Source organism: Cryptotermes secundus, unplaced genomic scaffold, assembly GCF_002891405.2.
Source record: "Cryptotermes secundus unplaced genomic scaffold, Csec_1.0 scaffold7, whole genome shotgun sequence".
Taxonomy (NCBI): Eukaryota; Metazoa; Arthropoda; class Insecta; order Blattodea; family Kalotermitidae; genus Cryptotermes; species Cryptotermes secundus.
The window spans coordinates 1,626,911-1,646,541 of NW_019727389.1; the positions used below are offsets into that span (position 1 = coordinate 1,626,911).

General features: G+C 44.6%; 1 protein-coding gene across 3 annotated transcripts in view; it reads right to left on the minus strand.

Annotated features, from left to right (window-relative positions):
* Window positions 1-19,631, minus strand: part of LOC111864610 — a 219,445-nt gene that overhangs the window by 30,617 nt on the left and 169,197 nt on the right. For all 3 annotated transcript variants that reach the window (XM_023851976.2, XM_023851977.2, XM_033751494.1), the window contains one exon: window positions 14,690-14,964. In XM_023851976.2, coding sequence (XP_023707744.1) covers window positions 14,690-14,902 — 213 coding nt within the window. In that variant the 5' untranslated portion in view covers window positions 14,903-14,964. The remainder of the gene's footprint in view (window positions 1-14,689; window positions 14,965-19,631) is intronic.

Genomic DNA, 19,631 nt, shown 5'->3' on the forward strand with positions numbered 1-19,631 from the left:
TTCATAAGGTCTCACTTATTGTGCTTTATTTCTTTTTCGGTCACTATACACATCGTGGTTCGATGATAATTTCGTATTCACGCCGATATAACTCTTGACACACTGTAGTCAATGAAAGTAGTAATGGGCAGGGTTCCCTGTGCACGCCTCCCTCGGCTTCTGTAACGCCTACTGACATGATTCAGAAGGGTGGTATCAAAGCCACTTGTCTGTTTACACGAGAATAAATCAGAAACAACCTCCGCCGAAAGATAAGGGGAAGTACTTTATTCACTCTTTCCTTTTATTTCATTTGTTTGATGTGTTTCACTTTGTCCGAGTTCTTAGGTATACAAGCCGCCACAAATTTCCTACGAATCTAGCAGCATTCTGTCGATCTTTTTGTGCTGTGACCCAACTTCACTTTACATACATATTAAAAGTGCCAAAACAAGCCGCTATCAAAGGCCATGAAGCGAGAGTCCATTTGAAGTCGATGGTCGGTCAGCTGGTCAAAACAATTCCATTTTTTTATGGAACCGAAGGTAAAAGTAGTCCTTATGCTTAACTAATTAAGCACTACGCCATGAAGGCGTATGGGGGAGTAGATGTACAGATCCACATTTGCTTGCTCTCGGCATTAGTTGGAGGTGAGTGGTAAGCTTCACGCCCCGGCCGCTTTGCCCCCGGGAAAGACCCCCGGTACTCAATGACCAGGAGGTTTGGTGGACTCCAGAGCCGGTCTGGACGACGTGGAGAAGAGAGAATTCTTGACCCTACCGGGACTCGAACTTCCGACCACTCCGTCGTCCAGCCCGTAGCCAGTCGCTATACCGACTACGCTATCCCGGCTCCTCACGTTCAGCCCGTAGCCAGTCGCTATACTGACTACGCTATCCTGTCTCCTTTTATGAAACCGAAAGGTTCATAAAAACCCAATATTGGATCCTATCTTCAGCCAGCTGAATCCATTCCACACCCTCAACTTAGTTTTTCCTTCAGATTTCGTGTTTATTTGTATTTCATTGTATATTCTATGGGAATCCCATGTACACACTCGTGGAACTCACATTTTATCACCCCTGTAGGTGATGACCCATCGGTCGGCTGTTGCCGGATGTACCTGGGTGCGTTCTGTGTACCCTCACAATACTATGTCACATTCGTCCATAGTTTTTACTTGTTTTCAGTTTTCTAATGACTTCTTACTACAAGTGCATACTGTAGTTTATCTCGGAGACGGAAAAAAAGACATCCCTTCGCTGTCTGAGCACTCTATAAATCAATGCGGAATTCAAGTATTTCACTGACTGCTGCACTTATTACTGTGATATAAACCTAATATGACGAATAAGCTACCTTCACTGTAGGTTTGTTGCAGAGATGAAGAAGAAAGATCCCACGCCTTGACATTCTGTGAGTCTCTCTCAAACCCGAGTGTTTCCAGAAGAATCCTCGTGTTACGTGAGAGCTTGTTCGGGTTCCCCTAATACATTTCTCTAATGCCGGTTTCACTATGAACACTAACCCCCACAGCTGATCCGTCATAAAAACAGGCTTTTATGTTGGACACTGTTCACTGTCTGAGGTATGAATATACACACAAACATACTGTGGCGTGTAGACCCATTGCTAGGCAACGGCTCGATAAACATCTTCCCGCGGAAAGAGATTGTTGGTAAACAGCCCGTTGCTAGGTAATGCGTACAACAATACGTGACAACATACATACATTGCTAGGCAACAGACATGTTTTCTGTTAATGTCACCCGAAGCTGTACAACGAGACTTGTAAGCCTATTCGTGAGATAAAGGCAAAAAGAAAAGTAAAGCTCTTCCTGCGTTGATTAATTAGGCATTATACCATGAAGACGTATGGGGGTGTGGACGTATAACTCCACATTTCTTGACCTCGGCACTTGATGGAGGTGTGCGGTCAGGTTCATGCCCCTGCAGCTTTACCACGGGGAAAGAGTTCACGGTACCCATTTTGTGAGGTCCACAGCAAAAACATCAGCCAGATTATTGATTATTCTACGGTTTTTCGTTATATCTTCCTCTTTCGCCAAGCTAATACCAGGGAGGTACCGCATAACGAGGAGCTTCATAACTTCGTACTGTTCGCCATATTTGTAAATCAGAATCGTCTAATCAAGGAGGATGAGACTGGCAGGGCATGTAGCACATATGGGGCGAAGAGGAATAAATACATGGTTTTGGTGGGAGTGCCAGAAGAAACCGCTAGGAAGACTGAGAGGTAGGTTAAAGGATAATATTAAAACGGATCTAAGAGAAATATGATATGACGGTATGGAGTGGATTCGTCTGGATTAGAATAGGGACCAGTAGAGGGCTCTTGTGAACATGGTACTGAACCCTCGGGTTGGGAAATTCTTGAGTCGCTGAGCGACTGGAGACTTCTCAAGAAGGGCTCAGCTCTATGGACTTCGTTCGTTTGTTAATACCAGGACGGAATCCACACAATCCATAACAGCCTCCTTCCATATTCATATGTATTTACCATTCACGATCATATTCCCCAACTTATTCGACGATATATAGCCCTGAAGTCATATGCGTATCGCTAAAGCCCTGCATGGTACATCTCGGAATCACGCATGCGCTGAGTACGTTAGGTTTGCCTTCGAGTCTTCTGTGCCGGAAACTGAGGGGGCATCTGGAAGCGCTCCGGACACGATGGTGAGGAGAATTGAAGCCTGTCTGAGCGCTCACGGATCTTAATGAATGAATGCTCCAAAGGCAACGCACGACACGCCGTGGTTCCTGAGACCAGTGGCTGGGATCAGAGAGGCCTGTTTTGAGTGCCTTTTCACGGCGACTGGAACCTGCCGGTGTGACCCCACTTGGTTTGGAATGCAGTACATCTCCACTCCCAAAACAATCACCGCCCGAGTGACCGAACACCTGTCACATCGACAGTCGCTCCACATCCACACTGGACGTAAGCCACTGGTTCTTAATGTGTGTCCTGCGGTCCCCACTGCATTGCTTAACGTTTCTTGGTTTATTTAACGACGCTTTAAAGCACGCGTATTCTATAGCGTTGAATGACACGATGATTAGGTAAACGTAATGTTTCCTTGTGTTTAACTGCACACAGCGCTCTGAAGACGCATTCCTAAACCCGGAAGTAGATGGATGCAAGTGATGAGCTTTACCCTGATTGAAGAATACCCGATACCCATTTTACACGGACAAGATGATCCATAGATCTCTTACTCCTGAACCGAATCATCCAGACTGTATTCTAGTTACTACACCGACTGAGCTATAGAGACTGGTTTCGGATGACTGGTGAACAGTGAAATGTAGAGGATGTGGATGGAAGCGGTCGTGGCCTAATTTCAAGTGGGCGTAGTATTCCAACATTTTCCTGGAAATATCTTAGTCATGACAAAATAATTCCGGGCCTAGTGTGAACCAGGGATCTTCCGAATACGAAGCAGGTATGCCAACCACTCCACCGTAACTGCATTATAGTATTTAGGGACTCTTCATTTTACCTTATCACATCTACGAAAGCAATCTGTTAATCTACATTTTATGAACAATTTTCGCTTATAATAATTTCTTATACAGTGATAAGAAAACATCGCGGGAAGATTACATTTCAACTGCGACAAACGGTAATGTGGGCTGCGATATTTATTGCTGGGCACATAAACACATTATCTCTGTCATTTTGTTATTCTGAAACGTATTAATAGAATTATAGTATGGTAGTGTACTTATAGACCGTAACTATCTTTACCAATAAATATAATGGAAATATATCTTTTTTTAAAACTTAAATTAGATACCTTAAAATGGATCTTATAAAACGGGGAGACACGCGGTAGCGTAGTTGGTTGAGGCACCATGCTACAAGCCGAAAGGTCCCGGGTTTGAGTCCCGGTGAGGTCATTGGATATTTCAATTGACCTAATACTTCCAGCCGCACTATGGCCCTGGGGTCGACTCAGCCTCTAACTGAAATGAGTATCAGGAATCTTCCCGGGGGTAAAGGGTGGCCGGCCGGCGCTCAAGGCTGACCTTACCACCATCTGTCTAGAAAACATGGTAGCCTCGGCCTCTCAAGACCCTATGGGCCTCCACGGCCTGTTACCTTATAAGGGGCCCCAGAATGTGAACTGTAACTAAATGGCTCATGACTGGGCGAAATAACAAAATAGCAGGGAATTTTTTTGAAGTTGAAAAAGTCTCCGTGTTACGGGTGTATTGCTGTACTGCACTGATGCATGCTATGCGAGAAACGAATGGATCACAAATCTCTCTTCACCCACAATGATCTCCGAATTCAACTCCTGAAGCAATGCCATGAAGTTGCCAGAACAATTAAACAATTCAAGCCAATTTTAATCACACTGATTTCACCGTAGCCCGTTAAGTACGAAATTTTATTCTCATTAGAGAGAGCCGAAATAATTTTTGAACAGCACAAAAGTTACTAAAACCACCCGGAAGTTGAATTATTCTGTGTTGTGTACAGGCACTGGCAGTATGAGATTTTTGTGCTACTGGAACCTGTTTGTGAACAAGAAGGATCCTCAAAAACGATTCAAAACCAGTCGCAGTGGCGTAACTAGTGAACCAGCATAAGCTCCGAAGTAGTCTCTCTCTCTCTCTTTTCTCTATTGCAATCGGCCGGCCTTGGAACCAGATCTGCACCTGCATACATATGAGACATTGCAGACTGCCTGACGCCCGCTGTGGTCACCTGACTCTTTACGAACACTGCAAATTCCATTTTCACGGTTTATAACCAGCCATGCCCCGTGATTGAGGCCAGGTATTCGTCTACATATGACAAATGTTTGCTCTTTTATTAAGGCTTCGTAACGTTTTTGCCCCAAATTTTCTTTCTGTGACGACACAGACAAGGATATAAATAAGCTAAGAAATATACGCATGGCACAACAATTCTGATGCGTTCATTCCGTTTGGTTGAATTATCTCAAAAACCGCAAAACTTACAAAAAAAAAACATGTATTCGTCATATAATGTGCGTTTAATGTTACTATCTTGCATCTCAGGCTGCGCCATAGCTCAAGCGGTTAGTCGCTGGCTTCCCACCGCGGCGGCCCGGGTTCGATCACGGGTCTGGTCAAGTTGGACTTGTGGTGGACAAGGTGGCGCTGGGGCAAGATTTCTCCGAGTACTTCGGTTTCCCTTGCCAATCTTCATTCCACCAATTGCTCCACAATCACCATCGCCTATCATCTGGGGCTGGTACAATAGGCCAGAAGTGGCCGCAGTACAAGGGACTTAGTCCCACCCCACTAGCATTAAAAAATTACTTTGCATCTCTTGTTTCGAACATTTTTCTCGCTGCCACACTTAAAAGTGACGCCTAAAAAGCATGCAGGTCTTCATGTACGAGTAAAATATTCGTAATTTCTGTCCAGTTTTAACTAAAATTGGCAACACATTGTGGTGAAACTCCTGCTGAAGTCCTTTCAAGCAATTATCGAGTTTCAGTGCACAGGCAGATGGGCGGAGTGATTTTAACAGGCGTTCCACAAGGATGCAAAGGACCCAAAATCAGTAGTACGGCGTACTCCATAACACAGAACTACTTAATCCCGTCACTCACCGTTTCCTTCTGGGTGTTACTAATATACTGATATTCAATATCATCACAATTCATTTGATATACTTATTATTACGCTGAGGATGATATGGATGGCGCATGTAGGAAGAACCAGTTGAGGGACGCAAGATGCACGAAGAATTTTAGTTGGGAAGACATCACTTGGGCGACCTTGGCATTGATACGAGATTGCTGTTAAAATGTATCTTAAAGAAAAAAGGATATGATGAGGAATGCATTTATCTGGCCCAGGGTAGGATAAAGAGGTGGGTTCCTATAAAACCGGTGATGAATTTGTAGATTTCGTGAATGGAACGAAATGTCTTGACCCATATGGACCAGAATTAAATTCGCCTAACTTTCCGCTAATTAAATACTAGTGTAACAAAGTATCTAAGTAACTATATTGAATGAATGTATAAGGGGTGGGCCTTCTTGGCCCTTGCACCGCGACCACAGTGATCTATTGTGCCTATCTAGGTAACTAAATAACTACAACGAACTGTTCTTGTCAGATCAGCCGCATCAATACGGAGTAAAACATCCGACACCTTGAACAGCTGCCTGCGTCATCGTCGTCTTGCAATGAATGACAAATCAGGCAACATACTGTTCGAAACCTGGTCGTCATATGTTTACTCAGTATCGAGGCGGCCGATCGTCCACGAAAACTGCATTTCATTTAGCGGCCTCGGAAGCTTCACATTTCATGTAACTAATTATATTGCAAGCGGTATAAGGCATGAACTGTCTTCTCTCGCTGGAACGCCGGGATCGTGGGTTCAGATGTATCGATGATTGTGTGTGTTTATTCTGTGTTGTCCTGCGTGCAGGTAGTAGCCTTGCGAACGGCTGATCCCCCGTTCAAGGAGCCCTACCGTCTGTGTAAAAATGATTATGAAACTGAAGAAGAGGCCAGGGCCCAACAAAGGGTTGCAGAGCCATTGTTGATGATGATGATGATGATGAATTATACTGCACGTCCCTTTTTACTTATTTCTTTTGGACTTCCCACAGTATTGTGGCGTGCCACCAGAAAGCAGGAATGGTTGAGGAGATCAGGGATGATTTCCTAGGCAACGAGTAACGTTCCCTCGACAACGGCTTACCATGGGACCAGTATATAAGCATTTCCATGGAAACACTCGGCTAGACACATGAGTTACGACAGAACTGGAGGGGTTTCCGTGGTAACGCGTACTTAAGCAGAGGTTACCACGGGAGGTTACCACGGAAATGTTCGCGGCGGTGTCTGCTATTCAGTACGCAAAGAACCTACCTCAGGGAGATTACACCGGATATAACCAGATCAGATCAGAACGGAGATAACCGGGAGAAAGGCAAGATCAGAACAGAAGCAAGAGGAGAAGCGACAGAAGTCGGCGAACATAGAGTGTGATCACTGTTCGTAGTTACGAAGTGTTATAATTATCGCGTGTCGTAATTGTATGTAGTTCCCCTTGGCGTAATTCTCCAACAAACCGCTTCCCCAAATCCGTAATCCACATCATCTGTCATGGAACCCCGGACACGTAACAGTATTTTTCCGCTGTCCAGACGAATATTAGAAACCTGATGCATGTCAAAAGGTCATGGCGATACCGTGGTTAGATTTCCGGCTCCACACAGGCTTATGGAAGGCTCTCAGTTTGAGTTTCGGTGTAGGTCCACGCATTCTTAACCTCGACACCAGATGATGCTGAGTGGTCAGTTTCATGGCCCAACAGCTTTATCTCGTATGATGACTCTCCGATACCCACTACACAAGAGACTAGGGGAACCCCGAGCCGGTATGGGCCTATGGAGAAAAGAGAAATCTCTTGCTCCTGCCTGGAGTCGAATCCCGAGCCTTCGCATAGTCCAGCCCGTAATCTAGTCTCTATTCCGACTGACCTATCCCGGCTCTCTCACTGCGCCCAGCAGCCCCTGGAAAGCTGCGTCACTTCCTTTCCAAATTCATGTCATGACCTTGCTTACACGAGCCTATGCACCCAGAAACATGAATCGCCATCAGTGGTTCACAGGTCACATGACATATCTCAAGAACGGGCACTGGAAGTACGGACATCCTGTGTCACCGTGATTTGTCTTATTTCCAATAGCAATATGCACTGTGAAACGGAAGTTAGGGTGATTCGACGCTCTCACGTCCCGCGTTGCGCCTTCCTTCCTTTGGCATTGTCCATGCAAGACGCGTGCCTCGCAGTCAGGGTGCAATACACAGCTTAATTGACGGGACTAGCTAGCTATAGGTAGGGAACACAAGAAGAGAGGCCATTCACCAATATCACGGCCTGAAACAAACACCAACCCCTATTTTCTCCGCAGAGAGGACAACGTGCAGACATGCAGAAGACATATTTCTGGCCATTCACCTCGTCCTGAAGGCGTGGAGGGAAAGTGAAAAGTTAAGGTCGATGCATTGTAACCTGTACTACAGCACCTGATGGAGGTGAGTGCCAGACCTCAATTCCCGGATGCTTTGTACCTGAGGAATCAAATTTCGGTACTCGCTGTGTGGGCTGTGTGAAGCCCGAAAGCAGGAATAGCGAAGAAAGAAGAGACATTCATTGCTAGGCAAAGACTCGATAAACACATTCCCACGGCAACGAATACGTAAGCAAAAATCGAATACCTTCCGTTACTAAGCAACGGCGCTATAAACACGCTTTCCCAACAATAGAGAGGCTGTATTTTCTGCGTGGTCCGAAGCTGGCAGTACCAACAGAAAGTATAAGAGGCTTAAACTTGGCGGCGGTCAGGCATACGACCGTTCAAGTGACTAGACTGCCGTGGTAGCGAATACTACTAGAAATAGGGCATAATCTGCTGTACTGAGCCTGGATTGACAGAGGCCTTGTATATATTGTACATAGAAATAGGAATTAAGATTAAATTTGTAAATATATGTAAATACTGACAATAATAGACTTACTAACACAGACTGTGACTGACAAATGACAGACCCGAACTCTCGTCAGAGAGGGCGCTCTAAATGGACAGGAGAGTAACTTCCATATAAGGAAAAAAATCTGGTTATGAGCCCCAGCCGGGGCTCGATACCAAGACAGACAGGCTGAATGACCGTCAGTTGCAATGTGACTTGGATCTGGCAGTAGCAACATAGAATGTAGTCGAGTCGAATCGAGTCGGAATTCCGAGAAGCCAGCTTGCCAGGATATGAGCTAGGGAGCAGAGGAATTCAACTGGAAGTCGCAGAATAATGGCAAGAAATGAATTAGGCTGGTTAAAGAAGACTTAATTGGTGATTTGATGTTAAGTAAGACTGATAAAAATCCGTTACCAGGATACGACTAGTGAAGACTGAGAAACCTAGTGCGTGTGTAACGCAGAACTGTAAAGTGAGTAGATTAGCGATAGCGCTGTAGTGTCAACAAATCCAATCATCAGATCCAGAACCCCTCATATAAGTCAGGGACGCACCCCTAAATCGTGACAGTATCTTTAAATATGAATTAGCCTTAGGTGTGAAATTGGATTATATCAATACTTCCGTTTAATTCTACTGGGTTATGTTATCCCTTGTGAATACTCCGTACATCCATCTGAAAGTCAGTTCAGTACACGTGTTTACTTAGGGCTTATACAGAGACTCCAGTTTCGGATTCTGTGCTTCAGTTGTTTGTTACAGAAGGTGGACTCATATGGTTTATTGTATGTTTTAATATAGCGAACTCGATTTTTAAAATTAATATACATTTTTTTATAGCTAGTGGGGTAGGACTAAGTCCCTTGTACTGCGGCCACTTCTGGCCTATTGTAGTACCAGCCCAAGATGATAGGTGAAGGTGATTGTGGAGAAATTGGTGGAATGAAGATTGGCAGGGGAAACCAAAGTACTCGAAGAAAACCTGCCCCAGCGCCACTTTGTCCACCACAAATCCCAGTTGACCAGACCCGGGCCGCCGCGGTGGGAAGCCAGCGTCTAACCGCTTTAGCTATGGCGCGGCCTAATATACATTTCTGTTGAATTTCTGAACTTCATCGGGTCATCTGTGACAGGACCAGAACCAACTCGCACATTACAGAACGAAGTTCCCTGGCAGCTTTAGGCAAGGTCCTCGCTCCGGCCCTTTTTAAATCAGATTAAGACTTGAGCAAGTCATCTCATAAGGGTATTTGTGCTGCAGTAGGCTTTGGAATTCACGACCTGATGGAGAGCAGTGTCTCGACTTACATGCCTGTCTCTCTGTCTGTCTATCCATCTATTTTTATTTCTTTATTTTTTTTTATTTACTCATGGAGCTGAGACCTTCTGGAGGAGTCGCCAATTCTGCAGCTACTCAAGAATTTCCCAGCATTTTATGGAACCCGAAGGTTCATTACCGTGTTCACAAGAGCCCTCCACTGGTCTCTATCCTGAGCCAGATCTATCCAATTCATACCATCCCACCATATCTCTCTAAGATCCATTCTAATATTGTCCACCCACCTACGCCTTTGTCTTCTCTGTGGTCTCTTTCCTTCTGGCTTTACCACCAATATCCCATATGCATTCCTCGTGTCCCTCATTCGTGCTACATGACCTTCCCACCTCATCCTCCTTGACTTGATCATTCTAATTATACTTGGAGAAGAGTACAAGTATATCCATCTATATCTGTCTATATCTATTCCTGTTGCTCCCAATTGGATCATAGGGCATCCGTGAAACGTTTCTTTTCACTTCAGTTTCTTAATCTTTAGACAGTCGGTAGGACTCCATGAACGGGGGATCAGCCCGTCACAAGGCCACTACCTACACACAGAACAACACAAACATAATAAACGCAGGCAAGCATCTATGCCTCCAGTGGGATACGAACCCACGATCTGTGTTCGAGCGAGCGAAAATAAGTTCATGCCTCAGACCGCGTGGCCGCCAATTGGCATGTAGTTCAGTATACATACCAATGACGAAGAATGCATAATCACTGAGAACGCATTTGAAAATTCCGCGTACCCCGAACTGAGTAGGCCTCATCCTTCTTACACTGTTTCGTATGTTTTGTCCTAACCTGGACTACAGCGTCGACTGGATGGAGTGGAAGTATGTGGAAGGAAGAGACAATGGCATAATTTAAGGTAGTACTCCGGAAGTTGCTTGAAGGGACTGTGGAGAACCATACAGAACCTCGTTAAGGATAGTCGATGTCTCCGCCGAGAATCAAATCGGGTACCTTACGAATTAGAGTGCGAAGTGTCACTGCTTGTGCCAACGCACCCGGGGTCTCAGGTTAGTGAAATTCTCCTGCATGGGACGAGACGGCTGTTTAAGGCTTTCTTGTGTACACCGGACGCAACACAATCGCCGTCACGAAAGACTGCTGTGGGCGGCCGCTGAACATCCACACACCTGTGTAATGCGGGTCTTTATTGGAGCAATAAACACCGCCGCACCGGGCGTGCCACGAACGAGACTTGTTTTCATAAACTGGTAACGTATTGCTTGTCGTTTCAAAATCGGTGTGTCATTTTCACGTGAAAAATAATTTTTTAAGAGTGGGTGTAATGGACCTTATTGTATACTGTTTTAATTGCTCTACTGCGCGGCGGTGTCTTCTACAATTCGTTGTCACCGCAGAATGGACTCTGTGCTTACCATACAGCACATCGCCATTTTCTTTGTCGTCATATCCGGCAACTAAATATTTTTCTTTCCGCACATTTCATGGCCTCTGATTTCGGATCCGGACACCATATTATTGGGAGTGTAAAATTGTGACTGAATAAAGACAGAAAATGAGACTGATGAAGTGAGAAAGTGGGAAATGACAGAAAGGAAGGAGGAAGAAGGGCGAAGAATAAAGAGAGATAGAGATAAAAATGGTAAACTTAAAGTTATCCCTGTCTGTCTTTAATCAGTGAGCACTCTATGGAGACGTGTAGGAGAGTGAAGGCATAGTTCAAGGCATACTTGTCCTCGCCACTAGATGGAAATGAGAGAACATCTTCAGTTCCCGGAGCTTTACCCCTGGGAAAAGACTCTGGCTGGGTATCCATTAGACAGGAGGGTATGTGGGCCTCACAGCCAGTCTGGACGCGGTAACAGAAAGAACAATTTATCTTGCCGGGTACTGAACCCCACATTTTCGGTCGTCCAGTCCATGCCCTAATCACTAGAGTCAATTTTTTTTAGTTATCACACTTTACAAAAAATTCAAATCAATTTTATGTTGTATTTTAGCGTCCTGTTGGACTGATTTTAATCCATGATATGTATACAGTGGCCGTCTTGTAGTGCACTCAATTTCACCTGTTACTTCACATGTTTCGGCAGCATAGTGACATCATCAGGTGCCCATCTATTGCATTGCTTGCCTTTATATGTCTTTATAACATTATTTAAAAAGTATTTAAAAAGTGCGTATTTGTCAACTATAATAAATTTACACACACTAAAACTTGTTAAGATTATTCATCTTATGTGTCTTAATTAAAACTTGCATGTTGTTCTTCCACTATGGGGGTCGTTTTTCTTATATTCTGTGTGAACCGTGTCTTGTGATGTGTGTTCCCTTCTTAGCTGCGAGTGTTGATTAACACGAGTTAAAGCAGCAGAAGCGTAAAGCTGACTACTGATTATCCATCTAAGTCCCATGTCTAGAATGATAGGGGCTTCACCTCATCCCCTATACGCCTACATGTTTTGGTGCTCAGGAACAGGGTTAACTTCACCCTCTTCTAACATCGAAGCCTATATAACCCTTCAAACCTTTAGAGCCACTCGCTTAATGACAGACATTCACTTCTAAAGGTTCTGACGATGGTTTATAATACACAGAATTAGAGTTTTTAGACTTTGTCCATCGTCCAGTATTCTAGAAACTAGAAAACTCAGTGTTTCAGAAACTGTTTCCGTTCTCAAGTGAGCGGGGAAGACACCTACTCTGTTGGGTCTCTTAGAAAGGGCTAACTTCAATCACTGAACCCAGTATTAAAAAGAACCCCCTCTCACCTGAGGACGAAAACAGATCCAGGTTTCCAAACTTTTTTTAGAATACCGGACGATGGACAAAGTCCAAAAACGCAGAAATTCTGCCATATTTCCTTACCTAGCCGTAATGTTGGTAGGACTGTTAAAACACCATGACGGAAGGAATGGTTAGATTATCAATTGCGCAGGTTACGGATATAAATCGAAAAAAATGTGGTAACGGTATATTCGAGCATTAATGTGGAGGAAATGAGGACAGTCACGAAAAATTACTGTTGGGATAGCCGGTTTCCGGGCCAGAATTCGAATCCGGAACCTTGTGAATACGAATCACGAATCGATTCACCAACAGATCGAAATATTCGGTAGAAATGTGGTTCATCATATCAGGCTTCAAGAAAATTTGTCTCTTCACGCCCATGTTACTCAGATACACGCACTCACTCTCACATAAAATTCACAATCATTGCTCGAAAGAAAGAATTCATACTTCTTTTAGCATAAAAATCGTTCAGCGGACAAAAGTACTTCGAAGCTTACCTGTGGCTTCGAGAACTGCTACATAAAGTTGCGTAGTTAAATTTAAACCTCAAAACATCCGGAAACATTGACAACCAGGCGACATGTGCTACTGTTGTATAATAACTGTCCAATAACAGGGACTTTGTAGTCTGATGTTCTTGCAACGTGTCCCCCCCCCCTCCTCCTCCTCATCCTTCATTCGTCTCCTGGATCACATCAGACGATATGTTCATAGGGAAATCCCTTTCATTGTCTTCTGTTTCTTATCACGTCACGTCTTGGCCTTGGTTCGAGCCCAACCGAAAGCCGTCTGCTGAAGGGCGTACTGCGAGTAGAGGATGACATGGACCACAGGAATGTCGGTCCTCGGGCCATAACGCTTTATTTTTTTTGGGGGGGGGCCTCCAAAGGAACAGGGTTCTTCCTTCTAGCTACATGTCACTGTGCCCCCTCAACCCCCCGTCTTAAGTTGCGGATCTCAACATTAATGCGACTTTCATGAAAACTGATATGATTATACCACTGGAGGTCAACGTACTGTGACGTACAGACCCACTGCTAGGCAACGGCTCGATAAATACATTCCAGCGGAGACAGATTCTGGGAAAACAGTCCGTTGTTAGGTGAAGTCTACAACAACACGCGACAATAGTAGGCGTCAATTGCTAAGCATTGGACGTGTTTTCTATGGGTCCGCCCCAAGGCTATATTAGAGTGAATGACTTTGACTCCAGGAGTTCAGTAGAGTAGTCGTTCAGTCAGAACTGAGTGAGCCCTAGGCAGTAATGGAAGAAGGTTTCGGCCGAGGATTTATTGTGAGTTGTAATTTATTATGACTACGAGTGACTGCACAAAGAATGATCAATAAATCCAATCATGCAATCCGAAACCACGTCTTATAAGTGAAAGTATCTTAGTAACAGGCTTAATTAACCCTGTCTTAACCAAGATAAACATTGGGGCAGTTTCGAGGCAAAATGTGTGGTTTCGTTCAGTTAAAATCTACCCAAGTATTCTATGATAGATCCCTCTAAGGCATTTTAAGGGAAACAGAATAACAAAACGACATCCACATTGAATAAGGTGTTATGATGATGGCTGGTGAATAATTACAATATGCACTGTGAAAGTGTAATGACATATTAGGCCTAATCATTTATATTAATTGTTTCTTCATCAAAAATTTTCCACCGTACTTTCAAAACTTTGAACATTCCTACTTTTAGATTCTAAACGGTTCTAACGAGGGTGTATAATACTCAGAATTCCTGGGTTTTTGGACTTTGTCCACCGCCCGGTATTCTAGAAACTATAAAAAACAGCGTTTCGGAAACTGGATCTGTTTCCATCCTCAGGGGAGGGGAGAAGANATGATTTGTTTAGAGGTGACAAGCTGAACGCTGCAAACGGGCCCACTGAGCCAGCCATGGAAGACAGACAAGGGAATGGAACACCTAAGTACTGGGAGGAAAACCTTTGTCCACCCTAAATCCCACATGCACTACCCTGCGATTGATCCTTTGTCAGAACGCATATACAGCGTACTCGTTTTTTCTGCTCAGCCCCTGATGAGGCTGTAATGCCGATAAGAAATAAACGCTAGCCCTCTCAAAGTAAAATTGAGACATGGTGTACTCACATAGTTCTCCTTGAAGCGTTCTGCGTGCATTAGTGTGTTCTTGGCTGACACGATGATCGAAGACAGCAGTTCATTGTCGTTGAGACGTGGAACGCCGTCCAGCTCACTGTCGAAATCATCGCTAGCTCTGATTCCGCAAGGGTTGATCCACTTGGGGTGAGAATTCATGCGCTCGAATTCGAGACTGTTGCGACGAGATGCGGGGGCAGACATGGCCGTCGGTACACGAATGATAGTCAGAAAACACACACACACCACAAGGGCCTCGCTGAATCCTGCAACAATCGAAATTAAGATACGTTGATGGAGAGGCATTATCAAATAAATGTACATATATAAATGCAATGTATGTGACATCTGGGGTTCTCACGTCGGTGTCTTTGTATTTGGGGTGTCTTCTGGTATGGCACGCCATAGGGTTCCTCCGAAAAGTTACAAATATCTACCAGGCTACACGGTCGCTGTATATCCAGAGAAGCCCCTGGTACACTCTGGACAAGGTCTGAGTGATCAAAGATTAATAAGTAGCGAGTAGCGTTCCCTCCTCTCCTACCGCCGTACAGGTGCATTCCCCCCGAACACCAGTAGGCCCTTGTAAGTACCGTGACGTTTCTTGCATAGCAAACAAACTTTGTCATATCCTGGCCGACCACTACTTGACGTAACTACCGCTCCATTGCTCATCCTCTTCCACTTTGGAACTCACGGCACCTTCTATAATATTACTGTGATGTGACGCCTGAAAGCCGGAATAGTGAAGTCAGAATAGACGTTCATTGCTACGTAACAACTCGGTAAACACATTCCCGCGGCAACGAATACACTAGCAACAATCGAGTAAACTCCGTTTCTATGCAACGGCGCTGTGAACATGCCTTCCCAACAACAGAGTAGCTGTGTTTTCTGCGTGGTCCGTGCAAGGTGGTTATAAAGAAGGGTTCAGTTGAGAAGAGTTAGCCGAGTTTCTAGAGGCCAGACTGACAGGATATGAGGTTGTGAGCAGAGAAATTTAATTGAGTCGAGTCTTCGGAATTGGTAGTTGCAGCATAATGGCAAGAAATGAATTAGACTATGATTTGAAGTTACAATGAAACTGTTATAAATCCGTTGCCAGGATTCGACTAGTGAAGACTGAGAAACCTAATGCGTGTAAATGTGAACTGCAATGTGTGTAGATCAGCGATAGCACTGTACTGCCTGTAATCCCGAGTTGTGAATCTATAAAGCGTCAACAAATCCACTCACCAAATCCAGAACCCGTCTTATAAATCTGAAGTTACCCCAAATCGTGACAATATTCTTGCTTTCATGCGAGATACCAATTTTCATGTTTTCTTTAGTAACTATAACTCTCAACCGACTGTAACTGCAAGCAGCAACAGCAGTAGGCCTACTGTTCGAGACCCTAATGGTTCGCTGAACAGACACGTTTTGGTTTAAATGACGAATGTCTATAAATCTGCAACAGACCTGCGCCAAGTGATAAGTCTAATCCGTATTAAGAAGGTCACGAATTGAAATCTCAGCGGGATCACAGGCTCTCTTGGTTCTTTTATTGATTTCTCACAATACGTCTACACAACTGCCGGAATGATGATTCTGAAATAGGCCACGATCGCTACTTCCATGGATTTTCAGCTCGACGGTTGGTCGGGTGGTTAAATTGTTGATGGTTTCGGCAGCACAGTCATTCCTGCCTCCGATCAGGAGCCATGAATGGCTCAATGTGCTGGCTAGGGCCAGCAACAGTTTGGCTGTCAGCACAAAAAGACAGACTCCTCCGCTCATTGAAGAAGAGGGGCCTCGTCTTTCTGTGCGGACAGCCAAACTCAGTGATTCTTGGTTCCCTGTCCCACGGGGCTCCGCTCATAAGACCACCCTACGATAATTAAAACGATTCTGGTGATACAACTTTGCTAAAAAAATATACCAGTCACGTAAAGCTGTATCATGAAACAGAATGATACTGAATTGAGAGAAATATTACACCTAACTCTGCTTCGGATGAGACCTGTTGGCCAAAACTTTTGGGTGTTTTGTAGTTCTTGATTTGTTTTTAAATATATGTGTTTCCTGTAATAGTAATGCGTATGAATCAACACGCTTTGCTCTTTCGGACCAGTTCTCCGGGAGATGACCTCATGACTGCGAATTTTCACTTTATATAGCGACAGTACTGTTACACGCCTTTACGGATCTAGCAGACTTACCCGCCTATCACCGGTGTCGAAGAAGTTGCCTATTTCAACGTGCTCCAATTCCGTAAGGAAGCCCAAGATGATACAGATACCACAGAGTATGTTCAAATTGTAGGACAAGAGGGAAGCCCCTATATATTTCCTTTCTAAGTTCCACATCTCCGAAAGAAAAGCGGATGAAGCATAATACAGGAACGTCAAGTTCTAAGTAGCCAGTTGGCTGCTACAGAACATTCCTTACATAGCAAACAGATGCAGAGATTCCCTGTTTGGGGTTCTCTAACGGTGCAGCAGACGCTCTTACCCTGAACTGTCCAGTTCCCAGACAATGGGACACACTTCGCCTTTGCGAAGCTCCACCCCTGCCCCCAAACTGCGATTATTTTCCTCCATCGGTTGCCCACAAATTAGCAGGCCTGTTTACAGCGCAAGGATGCGCCATATCTTTACTTCGGGTGCAAGCAAACACTGGAACGATGCTAAATGGTTGAGATGTAAACGAACCACGAATGACTAAGCAAACCAGTTATATGAGTATCAAGGCCGCGCCATAGCTCAAGCGGTTAGTCGCTGGCTTCCCACCGCGGCGACCCGGGTTCGATCCCGGGTCTGGTCAAGTGCGATTTGTGGTGGACAAAGTGGCGCTGGAGCAGGTTTTCTCCGAGTACTTCGGTTTCCCCTGCCAATCTTCATTCCACCAATTGCTCCACAATCACCCTCACCTATCATCTGGGGCTGGTACAATAGGCCAGAAGTGGCCGCAGTACACGGGACTTAGTCCCACCCCACTAGTAATAAAAAAATAATATGAGTATCAGGACACCAATCATTTTGATTTTGGACCTGCAGAACGTTGCCCCTGTGCCTATACGATGAGCCATGCAGAAGCATCAAGGGAGTGGAAGTAGAAGCGAAGGTTTATATACACGTACATCAGTGAGTGGTCATCTTCACCTTTCAACAACTTTAAGCGGGAAAGAGAACCATGCACATCTGTTTCTTACAAAACGGGGTAGGCTTCAGACTGGTCTAGACAGAGTGACAAAGAGACAAATTCCTGCCTATGCCGGTAATCGATCAAGGTTCCTCCAGTCTGTATTAGTGACTTCAGTGGTCGAGTTATCCTAGTCATTCTGAGGTGTACAAATGACCTAACTAAACTCAGTCGCGCAGGGTCCTTGTTCAGAAGCCAATAGTTGCGCAGATGGTCAATGAATGGCCTGCAATATATAGAATCCGTATTCACATCAGCCCACCACAAGTTCCCATCCCGAGACAATTTTCCATGTTTAGGTCGTTCTAAAGAATCCGTACAATTACGAGACCTCAGTTAACATTTCCAAACATGCAGTCGCCGCCTATACTAATCTGAAGGACCATCCCTTGTCGGACGTCCGCGACTCTTTCAATACGTTCGCACCTGAACGTCGTGGTTAAGCACTCCCGCTTGTTTTAATGAAGTCCATGTTTCAAACATTGGTCCAGAGACTGGCTATCGTGACAAGCTTATCTCGATTTTCCTCAGTCCTAGGTTAATGCCGGGATATTATCTCGAATTAGGTTACGACCGCTTCCCCCCCCCCAAAAAAAATTCAAATTCATTATTAATTAATCATCCAACAATTCGACGTTATATAGCGCGAGCTACTGAAAACGCAACTAAATTACCTCACGATAAATAAATATACTTTCAGCTACTGTCAGTATCTTGGCGAATTCCTTCAACAGCACCCTGAGACGCGCCACTGAAATAACAGCTACGACGTACACTTCGGCGGGAGGGGGGCCCGACACCCTGCCCGAAGGGGTGATAGGTACGGCGCACTGATTCATCGACACGCGGTGTGTTTCTCAATGACACCGCTCCCACGACCTATCACAATGCCACACACAGCGGCGCCTCTTCATTCATACAAGGCAAGTCTGTCATGCGCGCGTGTCCGTTTCATGAAACGGTTAACTGCCTCTCCGGTGACAGAACCACCGCTGCACATGGCACTCAACACGATCGAATCCTTAGCAACATGTTCTTCTTACATTAGATCTAATGTAACTTCTCGCCAGTGGCAGATCTACGAGCGCACCCGCCTTATAAAAGTACTCGGTGAAAAGTTCTCCCTGTGCTTAACTAATTAAGCACTACGCCATGAAGGCGTGTGGGGAAGTAGACGTATAGATCAAAATTTTCTTGACCTCGGAACTAGTTGGAAGTGAGTGGTCTTGTAATTACAAACTTCCTCCTTATGAAATATTACCTCCGTACCTCGCGTATCGGTGTAGTGGTTAAAATTTCTTTCGGTTAGGAATATCCCAGTTTAAAATTTTGGCCAGGAGATGGGCACCACTAACTCTTTCGTCATTTTGCAAAATAAAAAAACTGTTATTATCTGAAAATATGCTGCAACTACGTTATCCTAGACCCTACCCAACTGGCAACTTGGCTTATCTTTCGACACTATACAACCAATTAAATTTAGAAAGTAAAGGTGAAGTCGTGCATAATGAAATATGGCGCCAAAAACACTTATTTGGAGCGGAGGTATAGATCCACGTGTTCATCAACTCGGAACTGGCAAAGAGTGTCATTAAATTAACAACGAATCGACATCATTTTCTACTTTAAAAAACAGATACATTGTAATATATTTATATAGATAACACAGGCCAACAGCTGTTTTGGTGCCGGGGTATTTGGAGCTGATTTCATATGAATTTGATGCCCTGAATTCAAATATGGCATTAGT